The 18,087-nt window shown below is 43.6% G+C and overlaps 1 protein-coding gene across 1 annotated transcript in view; it reads right to left on the bottom strand.

Moving 5' to 3' along the window:
• LOC307228611 (CUB and sushi domain-containing protein 1-like) overlaps window positions 1–18,087 on the bottom strand; it is a gene marked incomplete at its 3' end in the record, with an annotated part of 336,038 nt that overhangs the window by 113,650 nt on the left and 204,301 nt on the right. The window contains exons 17-23 of the mRNA XM_079998326.1: window positions 17,173–17,311; window positions 15,782–15,969; window positions 15,156–15,344; window positions 11,310–11,426; window positions 8,764–8,979; window positions 7,813–8,001; window positions 5,659–5,828 (exon numbers count right to left, since the gene is read on the bottom strand). Coding sequence (XP_079854452.1) covers window positions 5,659–5,828; window positions 7,813–8,001; window positions 8,764–8,979; window positions 11,310–11,426; window positions 15,156–15,344; window positions 15,782–15,969; window positions 17,173–17,311 — 1,208 coding nt within the window. The remainder of the gene's footprint in view (window positions 1–5,658; window positions 5,829–7,812; window positions 8,002–8,763; window positions 8,980–11,309; window positions 11,427–15,155; window positions 15,345–15,781; window positions 15,970–17,172; window positions 17,312–18,087) is intronic.

Below are 18,087 nucleotides of genomic sequence, written 5' to 3'. Positions count from 1 at the left end.
ACTGTCAACACTGGGAAGCGGCGAAGGCAAGAAAGCGGCGAGATCGCACCCATTTATTTTATTTCCGTGGCAGCGGTCTCACACGGTTCCGCGGGCCGCTCTGAAGAATTGTTCCTGGTAGACGGAGCATAACTTTACGATGCCTCGCACCCCTCGTTTCTCACAGGATGGATCAGCACGCTGATCAACAGCCGGTGACAATCACTCCTCCCGTGAAGGGAATATGCTCCCCCGCAAAACAGCCTTACATCAGGGGCCGTATAACGTCTCTTACACTGATGAGAGCACGTCGGTAGTAATTGCAGCTGGCAAAAACTCAAATGCTGTTTTAGTCTGTGCACAGAGGACAAATCATTTACATAACAACATCATTCATGTATACGCATTGGCTCACGAGCGAGGCGGGGGCACCCCATCCTCAAAAAAGGACATCTGAAGAGCATAAAAATGCAAACACCCAGGTCAGCTTATTACTCACAATGAATTATCATGAAACGGAAATGATCTTCCATTTCTCTTGAACACCATTTCTAAACTCTTTCGGGACCATTCATCTGCTCCTCATTTACCTCAAACGAATAAAGTGCAGATGTTTTGGGTTTTTTTTTTTAGAGGGAAGAACGACCTTAGAAATAAGGTTACTGGGACGAATGCAAATGCATCTGACCCGTGTGCACATGCAGTTCCACTCAGTTCAGAAAGAGTCTCACTTCAGTTATTTTGTAACTGCATCTAAATCAACTCCCTGTTTTCCTGGAAAGCTTCCCAAAGAGATGTTTTTGATAATAGGTCTCCAAATCCTACGCATTGTTCATAAGTCATTCTCCATTGGGTGTCATGTCCCATTAGCCTTCTAAATGGCTGCAATTAAACCATCACTCAAGAAACCTCAATTTAGACCCTGACGCACTGAACCACTACAGGACTAAGTCAAACCAACCGTTTGTGTCAAAGGTGATGAAGAGGCTTGGAGCTTCGCAGTTGGTTTCATGACTGTACATATCCGATAATCTACTTGCCGTGTCAGGCAGGTTTCCAGCCTCTCCACTCGACTTAAAATGTTCTAACCACGGTACTGAGTGATCTATAATCACTAATAACTCTGATGTAGCATTGCTTTGGCTGGTTATAAGTTCAGCATTTGATGCTATCGATAACTTTATGCTAATGGCACATTTGGGGACACAAATGGGTATAGATTAAACACTCAAATATTAATCACAATACGTATGTCAGATAGGACACAACATGTAGTTCACAAAAATATTGTTTGTGATCTCTCTTTTGTATGAGGTGCCTCAGGGTTCTCTCATTCGTCCTATGTTTTTGCTTTTTTACATAAATGCTCCCCCTCAGTGACTGTCTGCAGTTATGGTATTAATTCATAATGTTATGCTGATGACACAAAGCTATAGTTGTCCGTTAAGCTAAGTGACCATCTAAGCTTCTAAACCGAGAAGCTTTCCAACTTGATAACCACTTTTGTCGTTTTTTATTTGTAACACAATTGCACAAGCATACGCTGCATGTAGTGCCAAGGTGGGGCCCCCATGGATCAGGCTTGTTGTTCCAGCACATCCCACATCACATGATGTAGGAGAAAACGTGATCATCAGACCAGACCACCTTCCATTGCTCCCTGGTCCTGATGTCTGAGGTCTGATGCTCATGTGCTCATTATCGGCACTTTCGGTGGTGGGCCGGGGTCAGCATGGGCTCTCTGACCGGTCGGTGGCATGCAGCCCCAGCCGAGCGAGCTGTGATGCACTGTGTGTTCTGACACCTTTCTATCATAGCAGCTTTAACTTTTTCAGCAATTTGTGCTACGGTAGCTCTTCTGTGGGATCGAACCAGACAGGCTTGCCCTCGCTCCCCACGTGCATCAATGAGCCCATGGGCGCCCATTACCCTGTCGCGGGTTCACCGGTTGTCCTTCCTTAGACCACTTTTGGAAGGTACAGTACAGGTATTAACCACTGCATGCTGGGAACAAACCACAAGACCTGTCGTTTTGGAGATGCTCTGACCCAGTTGTCTAGCCATCACAATTTGTCCCTTGTCAAAGTCGCTCAGATCCTTACGGTTGCCCAATTTTCCTGCTTCAAAAACACATCAACTTCAAGAACTGACTGTTTACTTGCTGCCTAATATATCCCACCCCTTGACATGTGCCACTGGAACGAGATTAGCAATGTTATTTACTTCACCTGTCAGTGGTTAATGTTGTGGCTTATCGGTGTATAATTTTATATAATATAATAATATGCACTGAAAGCACTTGCGGTAACATAGACGCAAAATAATGCCACGAGATGAGACTGATGTCTCCTCTCCGCTCCTCTACGCCTCCGCCAATTTGTGCCGCTTCTCCAAAGTTTCCCTCCGTTTCTCTAAACCAAACAAAAATAAAAAACACTGCGTTTTTATTTAAGAGCATGAATTTATGTTCCTCAGTTTCCTAATTTAAATACCCTCCCACTTCGCAAACCAAATTCAAGTCCTTGTCACAGACACAGCCAGAGCTTCACATCCCAGTGTTAGAAAACAGAGGTGGGAGATGCCTCAATGGAGAATCATGCCTTCACCTGGTCAAAATACACTGTTTGCGGCCAGGCAGAGCACACACTGCCCTCCCCTGGGTTTGGACATACCGTGGGCTGAGAACCCTCCTGTAAGGTTTTCCACCGTATCTCACAGCTCACACTGCTCTCGCTGCTGCCCACAGTGCGATGGGAGGCGGTTATAGTCTTTGTGATTTCACCATACTGTTGCGAAGCAACATGGCTTTCCAGAGATGATTCAATTATTGGCCACACCACCCTGGCAGGTACACAATTGATGGGGTCAGTGTCACAGAAGAACGGGCAATAGGTATGATGACGATCCGGGGCCAGCTGCTGTGGGTCTGGTTCCAGAAAGGGACAGGATAGTGGGGCTAGGTGACATCATTTCACAACTCCAGGGCTTTTTTCCACTAATGGCTGTTACTGTTACTGAGGGGAGGTTCAGTTATACTTTGTTTAGATGTCTTTTTGAACCACCCATCAGGCTGCTGTCCATTATGACAGCAGTACAGATTGCACCGATTTTTGCCAAACGAGTCATCTGATTCGGATCTAGGTTTTCTAGTAATAAAAGGTGACCACAACTTCTTTCTAGTCCATACACACACGATGCAGAGTTCTTGGGCCATTCAGACCTCAACAGCTGTAACCTCCATTCATTTCAAGTGTGGTAGAAGTGTAGTAAGACTACACCTAACCCAACACCAACCAAACAACTGAAACACCTTTTCCTGCACACTGAACACTAAAATGTCAGTTCTGAAGATTAGCAACATATGCAGTCGAGGCACAGAAGCCACTACAGCAGCCAAACAAGCAGTGATTATTATGGATAGTGTACTCGGTTTCAGCCGTGCCTGCATACCGGACTAAACGTCAAATGTGCCCTTACGCTCTTTAATCACAGTTATAGTCTCACAGGGCTTAGCAGACACTCATTTAACAGCGTAGAATTAGATTACACCACCTCAAAGTAATCCCTCATTTGAATAAATATACATTTATACTGAGGGTACTGGAGTGAGGCTCCTTTCCAGAACATGGTCATTCCATTATCCTGTAATGCATTGCTTTTCTGTGAATTTATATTTATTTATTTGAAAATGTGTACTTTGTCGGATTGTACTGTATGAAAGACATGAAAACCTTTATTGCTGCATGATGTTTATAGTTTAACTGGGTTTAATTAAAATTTCAATGTGAAAAAATGCTGGAATAAGGTACGAGAGTGTTTAGTAGAATTTCCGTGGGTAAAGCACAAACCTCAACTAGAATCTTACATAGATTTGCACATGTAGACCTTGAATATTTAATTGTACTGCATTGAATCCAAAAACATGGATATTAAACCAGCGTTGACAATATTACATATGTATAAAATGTTTTATAGCCCCAAACTATGCCTGAAAATAGCCTCACAGTTTTGCTGTTACAAATTTCTGGAGCTGACATGAAGTGTTGCTCTCGGAAGCAGGGGCTTGGAGGGCCACGACCACCCAGGTACAATTGCCAAATCGCTTCGAATTTTTTCGGGAAGCGCTCTCCACTCGTTTCTCGCTTCCCAGCCACTGTCTCTTCCAAAACGTCGACTTGACGAGCAAGCGAGTGTTGAGTGGTTGCGGGCGCGTAGGGAGGGTCGAGCATTTGCATTTGTACATATGGAGCGGAAAAGGCACTGTCCGTAAAAAAAGGCGCTGTCCGTACTGCAGCAGGGAGACACCCCCAGTGTGCCCCCGCTCCCCACCACACCCATGTTGTTCGGTGGCCCCATCTGGCCACCCCATGAAAAATGTATGGGGACGCCACTGCTCAGAAGTCAAAGTTCCTATTCTGCTGAATCAATCAGGACGCGGGATCCTTTGATACGATACCATTCATTTTTTTTTTTTTGTTTTACCATAACCACTCCACTGGGATGGCTAGCACCTTACAACCATGTTAAGCCTTTCCGAAAGTCAGATATGTCTCTGCTAATTCTGCTGATACAATCTAGCCACAGCCGGGCTTAAGCGGCGCTGTGGTCTTAACGCTGATCAAATTCTCCCCCTACATAGTGGCTTAACCGTGCCCCCAGGCCTCACACCGCTCAGAAGCACTGTGGATAGAAGCTGCTTTAACCACTGCAGGTGAGGCGGCGTCTAGACTGCAAAACAGCCTCGCACGGACTCTTCCCAGCTCTCATCCAAATGGGCATGCGGAGCACAGAGTCAAATTATTAAGAATTACGAGCCTCTTGAAGATTTGTGCTTCCCTTTGTAGGTCAGGAGGACACCGCTGTGCCAGTCAGGGCCAATTATGCGTAAACCCATCGATGAAGGCGCATATATCACGACAACATGTAGTCGTGAACATTTATCGCTGACCGGTGGATGAGGAGGAGCCACTGTGAATATCTGTGAAATAACGCTTCAGTGCAAGGCCGGTGTCTAGAGGCAGATCTGGAAAATATACTTAATTTCCTTCATACATCGTCCTTCACAGGAAAACATCCATTAAGTATTATCGAGCAATACGCTGGTACACTGTGTAGACCCCCAAAGTCAAAATGACGGGTTGTGAGAACATCTATGATAGCTCCAGTTCATTCCGCTCCGAGCGACTCATTTAAATTCACCTATGGATTGGATTGTTATTAATATCATGCAAACTAGCAATTCACAATAATTTCAAGACAAGGACAATTATGTCTATGGGGGAATATTTCAGACTTAAGTCAATAAATATATACTGTACATAATTACTTATATTGCATGAACAATTATTCAATTACATTGTGTAATGTGGAAACAAATATATAATAATACATTTAAACCTCAGAATAAATGACAGAAGTAAAAAAATAAAAAAATCGAGTGTGTGTGTGCGTGCGTGCGCGCGTGCGTGTCTGAGTGTGTGTGTGTGTGTGTGTGTGTGTGTGTGTGTGTGTGTGTGTGTGTGTGTGTGTGAATATGTGGGTGTGTAAGTGCGTGTGTGTGCCTGTGTGGTATGTGTGAGTGTGTGTGTGTGTGTGTGTGTCAGGTGTGTATGTGTGTGTGTGTGTATGTGTGTGTGTGTATGTGTGTGTGTGTGTGTGTAAGTGTCTGTGCGTGCATACCTTGAGATAGTCTCCATCTTGCAGTCCAAAGTTGTCAGCCGTCAGCCTGATTCCTTTGCCCGTCTCGGTGGTGATGCGGTAGATGCACTCGTGGTTGTTATCGTAGTTGGAGGGGAAGTTTGGGGAGAGGAGAACTCCTTCGGCTCCCAGCGAGGAGGCGCCGCACTCAGCTGGAGGAGGAGAAACGCAATGTCAACACTATCCCACTGTGAAATCTGTTCTATTTTCCTGACTAAGAAACACCGGGATGCATGGGAGACGCCTTTGTTGGTGAGTCAGTGAAAGAAAGAATGATGCCGTTTTTTTTTTACACTTTTTTTTACACTTACAGACAATTGCTTTTGTAATTTCCCCAAATATTTTTTTTTCGGGGGGGGGGTATTTGGACAGATAGTGTTATACTTATTACGATATTATTATCGTAGTAAGATACTATGATATTACTACTACTACTACTTATAATAATAATTTATAATTTGTATCATTATTATTGCTTGCCTTTCAATGCTTTGCCACGCGGCTCAAAAGAGTATCGGTAAAAACGGAGAAGAAGAGAGGAGGAATGTTGCGAAAGGTTAAAGAAATGAGACGAGAGAAAACGAGGGAGAGAGAGAGAGAGAGAGAGAGAGCGAGCGAGAGAGAGTAGATGACAGCGAAGGCGTAACTGAGAAAGTGGAGATGAAACAGGAAGAGGGAAAGGGAGGTATTAAAGAACACTAATGTAAAGTGTAATGAGGGTGTGCTGATGGAGATGAAGAGGAATTAAAGAAGTTTGAAAACACAAGAAAATATTATATATATAAATATAAATTATATATATATATATATATATATATATATATATATATATATTTTAGCATAATACCCTAATTATCTACAAAAGACATTCCACAAAGCAAGGGCGGGATGAGCCTGTCGTCCATCTCTCCTTCTTATAGAGCTAGAGGGAAATAATGTGAGATGAAGTAAAGGAGGAGGAAACAGAAGGAGGGAGAGAAGATGAGAGACATGAATCCCCAAAAAAGTTTTGTGGGGATCCCTCCGTCGGCCCTGGTCTCCCGACAGAAGACGTTATAATAGTATCACTCCTTCCAGGGGAAAAAAAAAAAACCTCCTCCAGCATCCCGGTGAATTACTGGCAGCCGCTTCACAAGCGCTGCTAAATTACCAGCGAGCGTCAGCCAAATGTAACCTAATGGGACGAAGAATTGATGTCGGGAGGGAGCGTCTCTGCTCCTTGCCGCCCTCAGCGTGGAGCTCCACGGGAGCGGCAGGGATTTACAGGCTTGTTCGAGGACGCCTTAATAGGATGGACGTTATGAACTTATGTTATTCGAGATACACACTCCTGCTCTGTGACGTATCCACGACCCGCGCCGATACCTTCCCAGGTGACCCTAAACTATACTCGTGTTCATCACTGGAGGGGTACGGTTCCAGGTCCGGAAAGCAAAAAGTCCCGCTTCTGTTTTTTTCTTTGCTCCGGCCGTGCACTGATCCGGCTGATTTATGGGTTGATGCAAATACGTTTTAATTGATATTGCAGTAGAGTAGTGTAGTTGCATAATGTAGTCTGGTCCTCAGGCAGCGCCGTGGACAGTCAGACACTGACGCTATTGACGCTCACGCTGACTGGGTGCTCAACTTCAGACGGCAAAAAGATTCCTTTGAGCGAATACTGTACGTGTGATTCTTACATGAGCAACTCCGTGTCTGCGCACCGACCGGTGAGTGCACGGACCTGTGAATTGTGTTTGGGGCGGGGTCAGTGGGGTTAGAGGGCATGGAGGCGTGATTTGCTGACGTAGGATCAGCCGGATGTGGTCCGGCTGATCCGGTCTCAGATGATGTCAGAGCCCATCCGGTGCCGTCCAGACCTGACGGTTAATTCCGTCCCGTGTAACCGAGCCCTGTATCTACCACACAGATCCAAATCCACACGGTTGACTCAAAATCCCAGCGCAAAAAAACTGAAAACCGCTGATGGTAACAGATAACATTCACTTTCGAACAAAACGACACCGGCTGACAACAAAACACCGCCATCGCAGGACTACCAAAAAAAACACGAAGCAAACCAAGCAAAATAAGTCCAAGGGTGTAACAAAGTGTGTGAACGGCTGCTGTCCGGGCCTCCAGCCTCGTCCATCTCACCTATGCACCTCGGTAGCGTGTTGCTCCAAACACGTCTCCCTCCACCCAGACATGTAATCTTGCTGTCACCCTCCAGTCGGTAGCCATGGAAACAAGAAAAGACGAGCGAGTCGCCGACTTCGAATCGGAATCCCATTCTCCTGCTAAACGCCGGGACGCCAGGATCCTCACACGGCTCCAGGTCGTACTCTTTGGCGGAAAAAAAAAAAAGAAAAATTCAGGGGTGTCAGATGACATACTTTAGAACAATGGTTCTCAAACTTATTTTTTTGCAGTGAACTGTAAGATCTTCTTTTTTTCAGCTGAGTACCACCTTCCCTGGCACAAAACGAAAGTGCGCAAAAAAGAAAAATGAACATGAATGATGTACTGCATGTGCGTGATATATGGCAGTGTTAACATGCACATTAAACGGGCGGTGCAGATACTTACAATTGATTAAATGCTCATTAAAAATAGGTCGCGTTAAAAAATATGTGGTATAGCACAGATTAGGTATCAAACTTGTGTTTGTATACAGATTTTATTAACCTGTGATTTTGGAGACAATATATATAAGCAAAAGTAACACATTTTTAGAAATGTTCTGAGTGCCCTCTGCAGCACCCTAAAAAATTTCAAAGTTAAATATGCGAAAGGGTCATCTCATATCTGACAAGAAGTTTTTTTTAATCTCTTATCTGGTTCCATTATGACATCTTATCATATTTAAAAGTGAATTTAATTAGGCTGATATTTGAGAGGCCAACCCAATCACCAAATCAAGACATTTTAATTTGGTTTAATGAAAACATAATATTTTACTTGGACACGAGTGTTGTGTAAAGTGTATTCCCCATTTTTTAATCCTGTAAAGTTTCATTTTATTTTTTTTCCCCCAAGCCTGTTCATTTACTCATGTGTCGCTTTGGCTCCAACCGTGCAAACTGTTAGCAATTAAAATATTCTCACCCGAGAAAGTGATATTAAATCCTTCGTAGCTCATGGAAAAGTCTGATATGAATCGCAGCTGAGCGCTGAAGTTCCCGTACAGCCCTGCCTTGACACTAGGGGGCAGCACTGAGCCGGTGAGCCGCACCACCGGAAGGAGGAAGTTCCCGTCCTCGGTGATGGACAGGTAGTCGTGGTTCTCTTCCAAATGGAATGTGTGGAACAGCAGGTGCACGCCTGAAAAAAAGTGTAAAATAATCAATCAAACACAACGACTGTGGCGTACACACTCCATCTCAAATGTGATATCATTTCGTCCTAACTTCCATTCCTGTCTATACAGTACTATAGAATACTGTATTGTGAGAATGAGATACAGTCCTTATTGCACACTCTCTAATGGTGCCAACATCTTGTAGGTGAAAAAAATGAAATTTGACTCTCAATTATTTTGCTGGGGACCCCCTGGAACCTCCTGAAGGACCCCTGGAGAGTCCCAAGAGCCCACATTGAGAACCAGAGAACATCCCCCGCGCACACAGCCGAACAAAAGCTACGCGCCTCAACAACTGGCATGATTTTTGGGGGAAATGGGGAAGAATAAGTACACACACACACACACACACACACACACACACACACACACACACACACACACACACACACACACACACACACACACACCCAAGAATGGGCATACACAAGCAAAAAGTATGATTTAAAAACATATATAAACAGTAATTTTGACTTGTTTGATTAGAAAAACATAGATAGATAGATAGATAGATAGATAGATAGATAGATAGATAGATAGATAGATAGATAGATAGATAGATAGATAGATAGATAGATAGATAGATAGATAGAAAGATAGATAAATAGATAGATAGATAGATAGATAGATAGATAGATAGATAGATAGATAGATAGATAGATAGATGGCTAAGATGTGTAACAACACATTATGTAATAACACCTGCAGTCATGAACACAATAAGTTTGACTGCATGTATGTGTATGTATGTATGTATGTGATAAATAATCTGTTGAACCTGAACTTGAACTTGAACTAATAAGTCTCGTGGCATTTTGTAAGAACTTATTGCATAATGCACGTGGTGTGTTTGGCGTTATTACATAACGCATTGATTCACCATAAAACGCAGTAGGTATTAACCACTGCATGATGTAATAGTCCGAAGGAAATGTGTCAAAACGTGTCACATGGTGCGTTCGAGATGTTTCTGCAAAACACGGCAAGCTATAATCAAATGCAGGGGTTATTACATAGTGAAGATGAAAGTTACTACATTTACATGTGTTGTTACAAGGTGCCATACTTATTTAAAAAAACAACTGGGGGATATGTATCCCCAAACACTAAATGAACATTAATAAGAAATAGAATTGAAAAACAGTTATTGTGAATAACTTGATTGAGGTTGTACATTATAACAGTATTATATCTCTATACATATCAGTATTAGAGTATCAGTATTATATCGCTATCATTATAACATTATACACTGTACATTATAACAGCTCTTGAGGGTTTGACTACAGGTATCACTCCCCTTCACAGGGTACTTACAGTATGGAATCCTGAGGGAACTATTTACTGGCAAAGGCAAATAAATGACAAAATAATGACTTATGTCATCTGAAATTGACACAACTGGATAAATAGGACTGTTTGTAGAGCTGTTCTAATGTGCATATTTCAAATCAATATTACACATTTGTACAGTTGTGCTTATATACAGTACAACGACGACCCATCTGGTGTGATATCACTTGAATATGCAATACTCCAGATTCACTGTTACCATGGCAACGTTATTAAGGTTGCGGTTTGGGATTAGTGAAACAAACGTAGCTGTAGTCACATGGCATAATAAACATATCAAAGACAGGAGACTGTTTCTGCCTCCAAGGATCAAATTCTGATAGTTGTTTGAAATAGAAACATTAAGTCTTAATTCATTCAATTACCGGAGATGGTCCGCACACACACACACACACACATGCACGCTTGCACACACACACACACACACACACACACACACACACACACACACACACACACACGCACATGCATGCGCACCCGCATAGACGCACGCACGCACGCACACTTCAATAAAGTCAATTTAGAAACATCTTGCTTTGTTGCACTTGTGTGTGATAGTGTTTTTTGCACTCTTCAGGTTTCATTTTCTATGCCTCCCAGACTCAACCAAAGAAAGAAAAGGGAATGTGTTTTTGTGGGGAGAGATTTTTTTTTTTTATATTGTTTTTTTACTTTGAGATTTATTTTGGTCCTTATCCCTCTGCGAGGCTCTTTCCTTTACCCTTGTTTGACTTTGTTTTTTCGGTTCAGGTCTAGATCTTCTTTATGGCAAAGTAATTCAGAGACCTCTGCTCCCCACAGCTGTGTTTACGGTACCCAACAAAATGTGTTGGCTGTGAAAATAATTCATATTTTGATTGAAACTCTGACAACACCCTGTTCATGTATGTATGTGTGTGTGTGTGTGTGTGTGTGTGTGTGTGTGTGTGTCTCGGCCTACCTTTTCCATGTGAAACCTCTATGGTCCAAGTGCAGTTGAGCGAGTTTGGGTAGAAGTCAGGAAAGCCGGGAGAGAGGATGTTTCCCATTTTACCGTAGACGTAGCCTCCACAAAGAGCTGAGGAGAGAGCGAGAGAGAGAAAGAGAGAGAGAGAAATGTCCATTTTACCATACAGATCACCTGGAGATGGGCCACCTTGAACGAGAAACATAACGACAAAAGATGAACAAAGAAGCTCGGGAAAAGGAAAGAAAGAGAGAAAATACCACGGAAAATGAATTTGGTGGAACAGAATGGAGTAGCGGATTTTTTCTTAACCACCCCTGACCATATTCATCCCTCTCTCTCTCGCTCTCTCTCTCTCTCTCTCTCTCTCGCGCTCTCTCTCTCACTCTCTCTCTCTATCTTTATCACAACATCTCGTCAGTCTAATTGTACAGTCTAATCCCCCCCTGCCTCATCCGTCTCTCTATCTCTGAACGATGTGTTACTGTGTTGTGGTAACCAGCTCCATTTTTTCACAGTCAGCTAAAACTAGGACACCGGCTGACTCCACCAGCCTTGATGAGAGCTTGGCATGTCTGCGTGTGTGTGTGTGTGTGTGTTTGTGTGTGTGTGTGTGTGTGTGTGTGTATGTATATAGGTGAGTTTACGTGTGTGTGTGTTTGTGTGTGTGTCTGTGTGTGTGTGAGTGTGTGCGCGTGTGTGTGTGTGTTTGTGTGTGTGTCTGTGTGTGTGTGTCTGTGTGTGTGTGAGTGTGTGCGCGTGTGTGTGTGTGTGTGACATTTTCATGCGATATGTGCGGATGTCATTAAAATGATTAATCCAGAAACAGAAAACTGTCTGGAAGACCAAGGAAGATCCCGGATAAACTGGGTCGAAACTCGGCGAGAAATACTCAGAAGAGGCCACGCGTCCTTGCAAGAGCGCTGCCGAAAAACGGCTCCGCAGGATCCGCGGGAGCCGTTGTTCATTGCACAACAACAACAGGATCAAGAAAGAAGAAGAAAGAAAGCCTTTCTTCAAGACATATGTGAGGCCTGAAGCATTTGGAACAATGTGCTTTTGAATGACAAAAACCTAAAAACCAAAACCTTTTTTTGGCCACAGTGAAAGAAGGTACGACTGGAGAAAAATAAAAGGGCGAAGCTTTCGTAGAGGAGAAAGAGCACCTTGCCAACTGTGAGGCACGGGAATGGATCCACGATGCTTTGGGGTTGTGTGCGTATCCAAGGGGGGGCGGAAGGAAGACTGTCAAATATCAAATACGAAGCGATCCTAAAAGAATATTTTTTTCAAAGTGAGCAGGCGACAAATCGCAGAAGAAAGAAGTGAAAGACTCTGAGCTGGCTGGAGGAAGTAGCTGCAAACCAAAGTCGCCAAAAGGAAGAGCTGCAAAGCAGTAACTGCCGAGGTTCCCAAGCATGTGCGCAGGGGCCTTTTTTTTATTGTGTCGAAAGACTGTACAAATGTTAATAAAAAATAATATTTGTTTCGATGTCGTGTTTGACTTGAGGTCGTGAGAGCTCCCGTGGAAATACTGTAGATATTCATTTTAACATGCAATTGGACCCGGGGTCAAAATATGCAGACAGCCGCTAAGAAACTCACAGGAACAGCACAGATAGTTTAAAATTTGATCATTGTAAACATGTTATTGTGATGCCATTAAAAAAACACCGCTTCAAAATCCTAAATCCACAGACCCTTGGCACCAACTCACTCCGGTGTTAGAATGTCCATGCTTTTATGCTTTGCCGTACAAATTGGATCCTTTTCAAGCGGCAGATTGCATGACTGCATCTTCAACTCCCATGGCATCACCGGCGATGAGCAAACGCTGACTACACAGTGACTGCCAGTACACAATTAGCATTTATTTCAGTATTTACATGTTGACCCATTTAAATAGAGCCACGTCTGGCTCTGCCGCAAAGTTAAAATACGGCGTGTGGATAAAACAGTTCATACATACAAGACCGTACATGCAGAGCGAGGGGAAAAACAGAGCAAAAAAAAACAACAACAAAAAAAACACAAGCACAGGGGGGGGGGTCGTTGTGCTGACTCCACTAAAAAGAGGTTATTCTCTTTAAAGCTCAAAGTGACGGCAATATGTCGTCTCGATCACCCGCTTCTCCTCAGTAACACACTCGAAACGGCAATTCGATTGCACCTTCATCGCGATGTTCTCGTGAAAACGGCCTCAAAAGGGATTACACATGGAAATCCAGGCCCCCCTCGCCCCCCACCCCCACCGATCCTTAAAGGCCCCCGGAACCGCTCGCCCTAAACTGTGCACGGATCCGGGGGAGGACCCTGGCCACCAATCGCCCCGAGCCTGGAGGGCCTGAACCCCCCCGGGGGGCCCGAGCCGCAGCGCCCCGTCAAAACACTCTAAGATCCGTCAATATCAACATTCTCAGGAAATTCTGAAATAGCATCATTCCCATCGCAATGTTAGTGTTAGATTTTTTTTATATGTATTATTAAATGGCAGCTGGTAAATAAAACCTTCTGGCAGAGTCTGGCTCTATTTTAATCTTCCATTGAATATGCTGTGACACGCTTGGTTGCATTTTCCAATTCCTCAGTGCTCCATGTGGCAGGATGGAGACTGTGAGGGATGGATTGTCAAAGTTAGCTGCACATTCATGGTTTTAGATGTGAATATTTATAGCTTCATCATTTAAAAATACCTTTTTTTTATGTACATGTGCTTGAAATCAATATCACCCAGGAGAAAAATAGAGTAGCTTGCAGCTACGGTGCTCATTGTTTTTAATGACGATTCTTAAAATGCTAATTCCTGGACACAGTTCAAGGTGAATATTTATGACATGCATTTTTCCTTTCTTTATTTCTCTTCTAACCAACTAGAGGGAGAAATTAATGTCATTGTGTGTGTGTGTGTGTGTGTGTGTGTGTGTGTGTGTGTGTGTGTGTGTGTGTGTGTGTGTGTGTGTGTAGGGCTGGCGTTTAGATGCAGTGAAAAGTTTCCAGCTGTCAGCTGGATTCCTCTGCCTGTCTTGGTGGTTATGCGGTAGATGCACTGTGTGCGAGTGTGTGTGTGTGTGTGTGTGTGTGTGTGTGTGTGTGTGTGTGTGTGTGTGTGTGTGTGTGTGTGTGTGTGTGTGTGTGTGTGTGTGTGTGTGTGTGTGTGTGTGTGTGTACTTGCGTGGGTGCGTGTGTGTGGATTGAAGCAGCTTAGAGGCAACTGTCTCTCGGCCAAAAACATTGGGTTCCATCCCAGATGAGGGATTACCAGTTGAGATAGCTAACCTGTTTAATAAGGTTGTGTGTGTGTGTGTGTGTGTGTGTGTGTGTGTGTGTGTGTGTGTGTGTGTGTGTGTGTGTGTATGTGTGTGGGTGTGCTTGCGTGCGTGTTTGTGTGCGTGCGTGCGTGCGTGTGTGATTGCGCTCTCTGCTCTAGAGCTGGATAGGAGGATTCTTTTATCAGGTGTTTCAAAAGCAAATGCTGAATCACTTTTCCCTTCGGAATTTTTGAAAGCTCCAAGTTGAACATGAAGGCAGAGGTGAAGTCAGGCTGTTGCTCGTAAACCTGCTACACAAGTGTAACCAGCTGACACCGCTTGCTTCATATGATAAAAGTGTGAATTATGGGCGCCCAAAAATCAACGACGAGGTCTGTTAGGAAACGGGCAACAAAAATTGGAAAGATCATAACAATTGCAATTCTATGTTTTCCTTTGGAATTCTGTATGGACAACAGCAAAGTCCTTGTTAAAGAGTGAAAGTTGAAAGTACAAGCTCCGACAGCAGAGGGGTGAGGGCAGAATTTGAGGAAATCCGAGGGGAAAAAAACAGAAGAAAAAGTGTTCCCACCGTCACAGCTGGGGAGGGCGTGGCTCCACTGGTGGTTCTTCTCGCAGGTGATTGGCTCCTGGTCGCTGGGGGTGTATCCGGCGTCGCAGGTGAACGACACTCTGGAGCCGATGGCGAAGCTGCTGCCATGGCGACGCCCGTTCACCGGGATGCCGGGGTCCAGACATGAGTCAGACTCCATCATCACACCTTCAAATCAGAAAAATACAGTGTGCGGATCGATGGAGGAAAAATTGGCAATATACAATAGATGTAAAAATAAACAATAAACAGTTATCCTAAAATAAACAATGAAAAGAAACCCTAAAATGAAACAATAAACAATAAAAATAAACATAAAACTAAACAATAAACAATAAAAATAAAAATAAAAATAAACAATAAACAATAAACAATAAAAATAAACAATAAAAAATAAGCCTAAAACGAATACAATAAACAATAAAAAAAAAAACCAAATCTAAACAATAAACAATAAACCTAAAAATAAACAGGACCCAAGACAATCTGTGACGGTTGATGCCACCACTGGCGTGCATTGATTCATCCGTCTTTCTGTCTATCTGTCCATGTGCTGTGTTGACAGTCAATAACCAGAGGCTCAGCTCCACAGCTCGTCCTCTCACCCTCGTATCGGATGCTGAACCCGGCGGCCGAGCGGCTGTTGTCGGTGGTGAAGAGCAGGAACAGGGAGTTGGAGGTGGAGATGAGGAAATGAGGAGCCTGCGTCCCGTGGTACTCGCCGATCAGCGGCGAGGACGACGAGGGGCCGTCCCGGATCTCCAGGGTGTCGTAGTTGACTTCGGTCTGGAAGCTGCACCACAAAAACAAACAAACAGAGCAACAAAAGCCCCGAATGAGAGAACCAAACAGATTCAAGTTGAAATATAAGACAGGCGTCTGATGAAAGGCCCCGTAGGTAAGTAAAAAAAAAGTCATCATAATAAGAAAAGCACTCGCAATATTCGAAAGTTATCGAACTCGTTCAAAAAGCGATTCTGTTCTTCTTACATCATGCACTTTTAAACACCTACCGTGTCTGCTGCTAATACCCACATGCTATAGTGCTTTTTGTTTTATTTTTAGAACACTGGGGGCAACTTGATTCGTTTCCGGGAGCGTAGTGCTTTGTGACATCATCATCAGAAGTTATAGAAGTCCAAGCTTCGTTTCTCGGAAGTCGTTGGCATCCAGCCGATGCTGCGTTTAATGGAAACTCGGAAAACTGTAACTAGTGCTGATTTCACAAAACCCAGAAAACTATACTGGGTTACAGAAGGAAGTTCGAAGAACTTTTGAAGGAAGGTGACTAATATTCCGAAACTCGTAAAAACAGAAAGTGAAGGTGAATAACTACTTTATTTACCCTTCTGGAGATGGCCTTGTTTTTGTAGTAAAACATAACAAACGTCACACTGTCTTTATAAAAAATACCTTCCTAAGGATGGCCTTGTTTTTGTACTAAAACAATTACATATCAGGCAATCTTCATAAACATTGTTTTATTTTATAACTGAAGATTTTCTGAAGATTGCCTTTTTTTGTACAACTAAGATATAACCTGTCGCGTGATCTTTATAAATACTGTGATATTTCGATTTGTTGTTTTGTCCAAATGTTTTGGCCAACTTTTCAATAAAACAATTATTCGATCCATCCATGTGTTGTTATCATTCCTCCCAAATAACCACTCTGATCTATTTTGCAAAAAAAAACACATTTGATTGAATTATGGTCAACAGGTCAAACATTTGAGATTTAGAATTGGGAAATTTGGAATTGGTGTTGATATAAAACAATGTGTTTTATGGAACCTCGGTAAACTGTAATACGTACCTAACACGACTAAACTGGACCCCATGAATTGCTCCCTGCTGCTATATTTTTGGGTTAGAATTGGTCAATTCTACTTTGTATTTCTTTTGCCTGTTTATTCAATCTATTACTATTTTTTGCATTCATATCGATAACTTGTACATACTGTATCTTACTTGCTTTAAGTCGTTTTTTAACTCACCGATCAAAGAGTATTTTGACGGCGTGGTCAGGCTGAGCCTCGATCACCCACTCGCAGCTCAGAGAGTCTCTGTAGAACGAGGGCCAACCAGGAGAGAGGAGGACGCCAGAGGGAGCGGTGAGGTGACCTCCACACGGAGCTGGGAAGAAGAGGTGACAGAAAGTAGGTGGGATGGTAGGTAGGTAGGTATGTAGGTAGGTAGGTATATAAGTAGGTAGGTAGGTGGTAGTTACAGTAGGTATCTTTATTTATGCACAGGTTTACTGTATATCATATATAAACACGCACTGCTGCTTTCAATGCCAGGCTCATGTCGGGGAATGGATGATTACGGAGCGATGTCTTACCAACTGAGGAGAGCTGTGAAAGAGGCAAAGCGTGGGTACAGGCATCGAATGGAGTCTCAGTTCCAGCTGTCTCACACCAGACACATGTGGCAAGGACTACGTACTACAGTATTACGGACTACAGAGGCAGAGCTGCCTAAACGCTGTGTGCTGACGCTTCTATGGCAGAAGATCTGAACTTGTTTTCTCGTTCGTGCTATGAGGCTCACGGTGCTAACATTAGCTTTAGTCCCCTGGTTAGCACAACAGAACCAAGTTCTGCAGCTGGAGGTGAGCGCACAGAGCACAACACGAGGAGGGCTCTGAGACAGGTGACCACCAGGAGGAGCCGGTCCGGACGGCATTGCGGGATGTGTACTGAAGTCCTGTGCCGACCTGCTTGCCCCACTGTTCACCATCATATTGAACCTCTCCCTGGCCCAGGCCGTAGTGCCCGAAACAGCCAAGCCAGCCGACCTGAAGGACTACCATCCTGACGCTCTCACCTCAGTGGTCCTGAATTGTTTTGAGAGACTAATTCAGGCTTAAAAACCGCTGCTCCTTTCTTCCAAGCACTCTGGACCCATTC

The sequence above is a fragment of the Zeus faber genome (genome assembly GCF_960531495.2).
Source record: "Zeus faber genome assembly, chromosome: 3".
Classification (NCBI taxonomy): Eukaryota; Metazoa; Chordata; class Actinopteri; order Zeiformes; family Zeidae; genus Zeus; species Zeus faber.
This window is presented reverse-complemented; position numbering and strand designations above follow the sequence as displayed.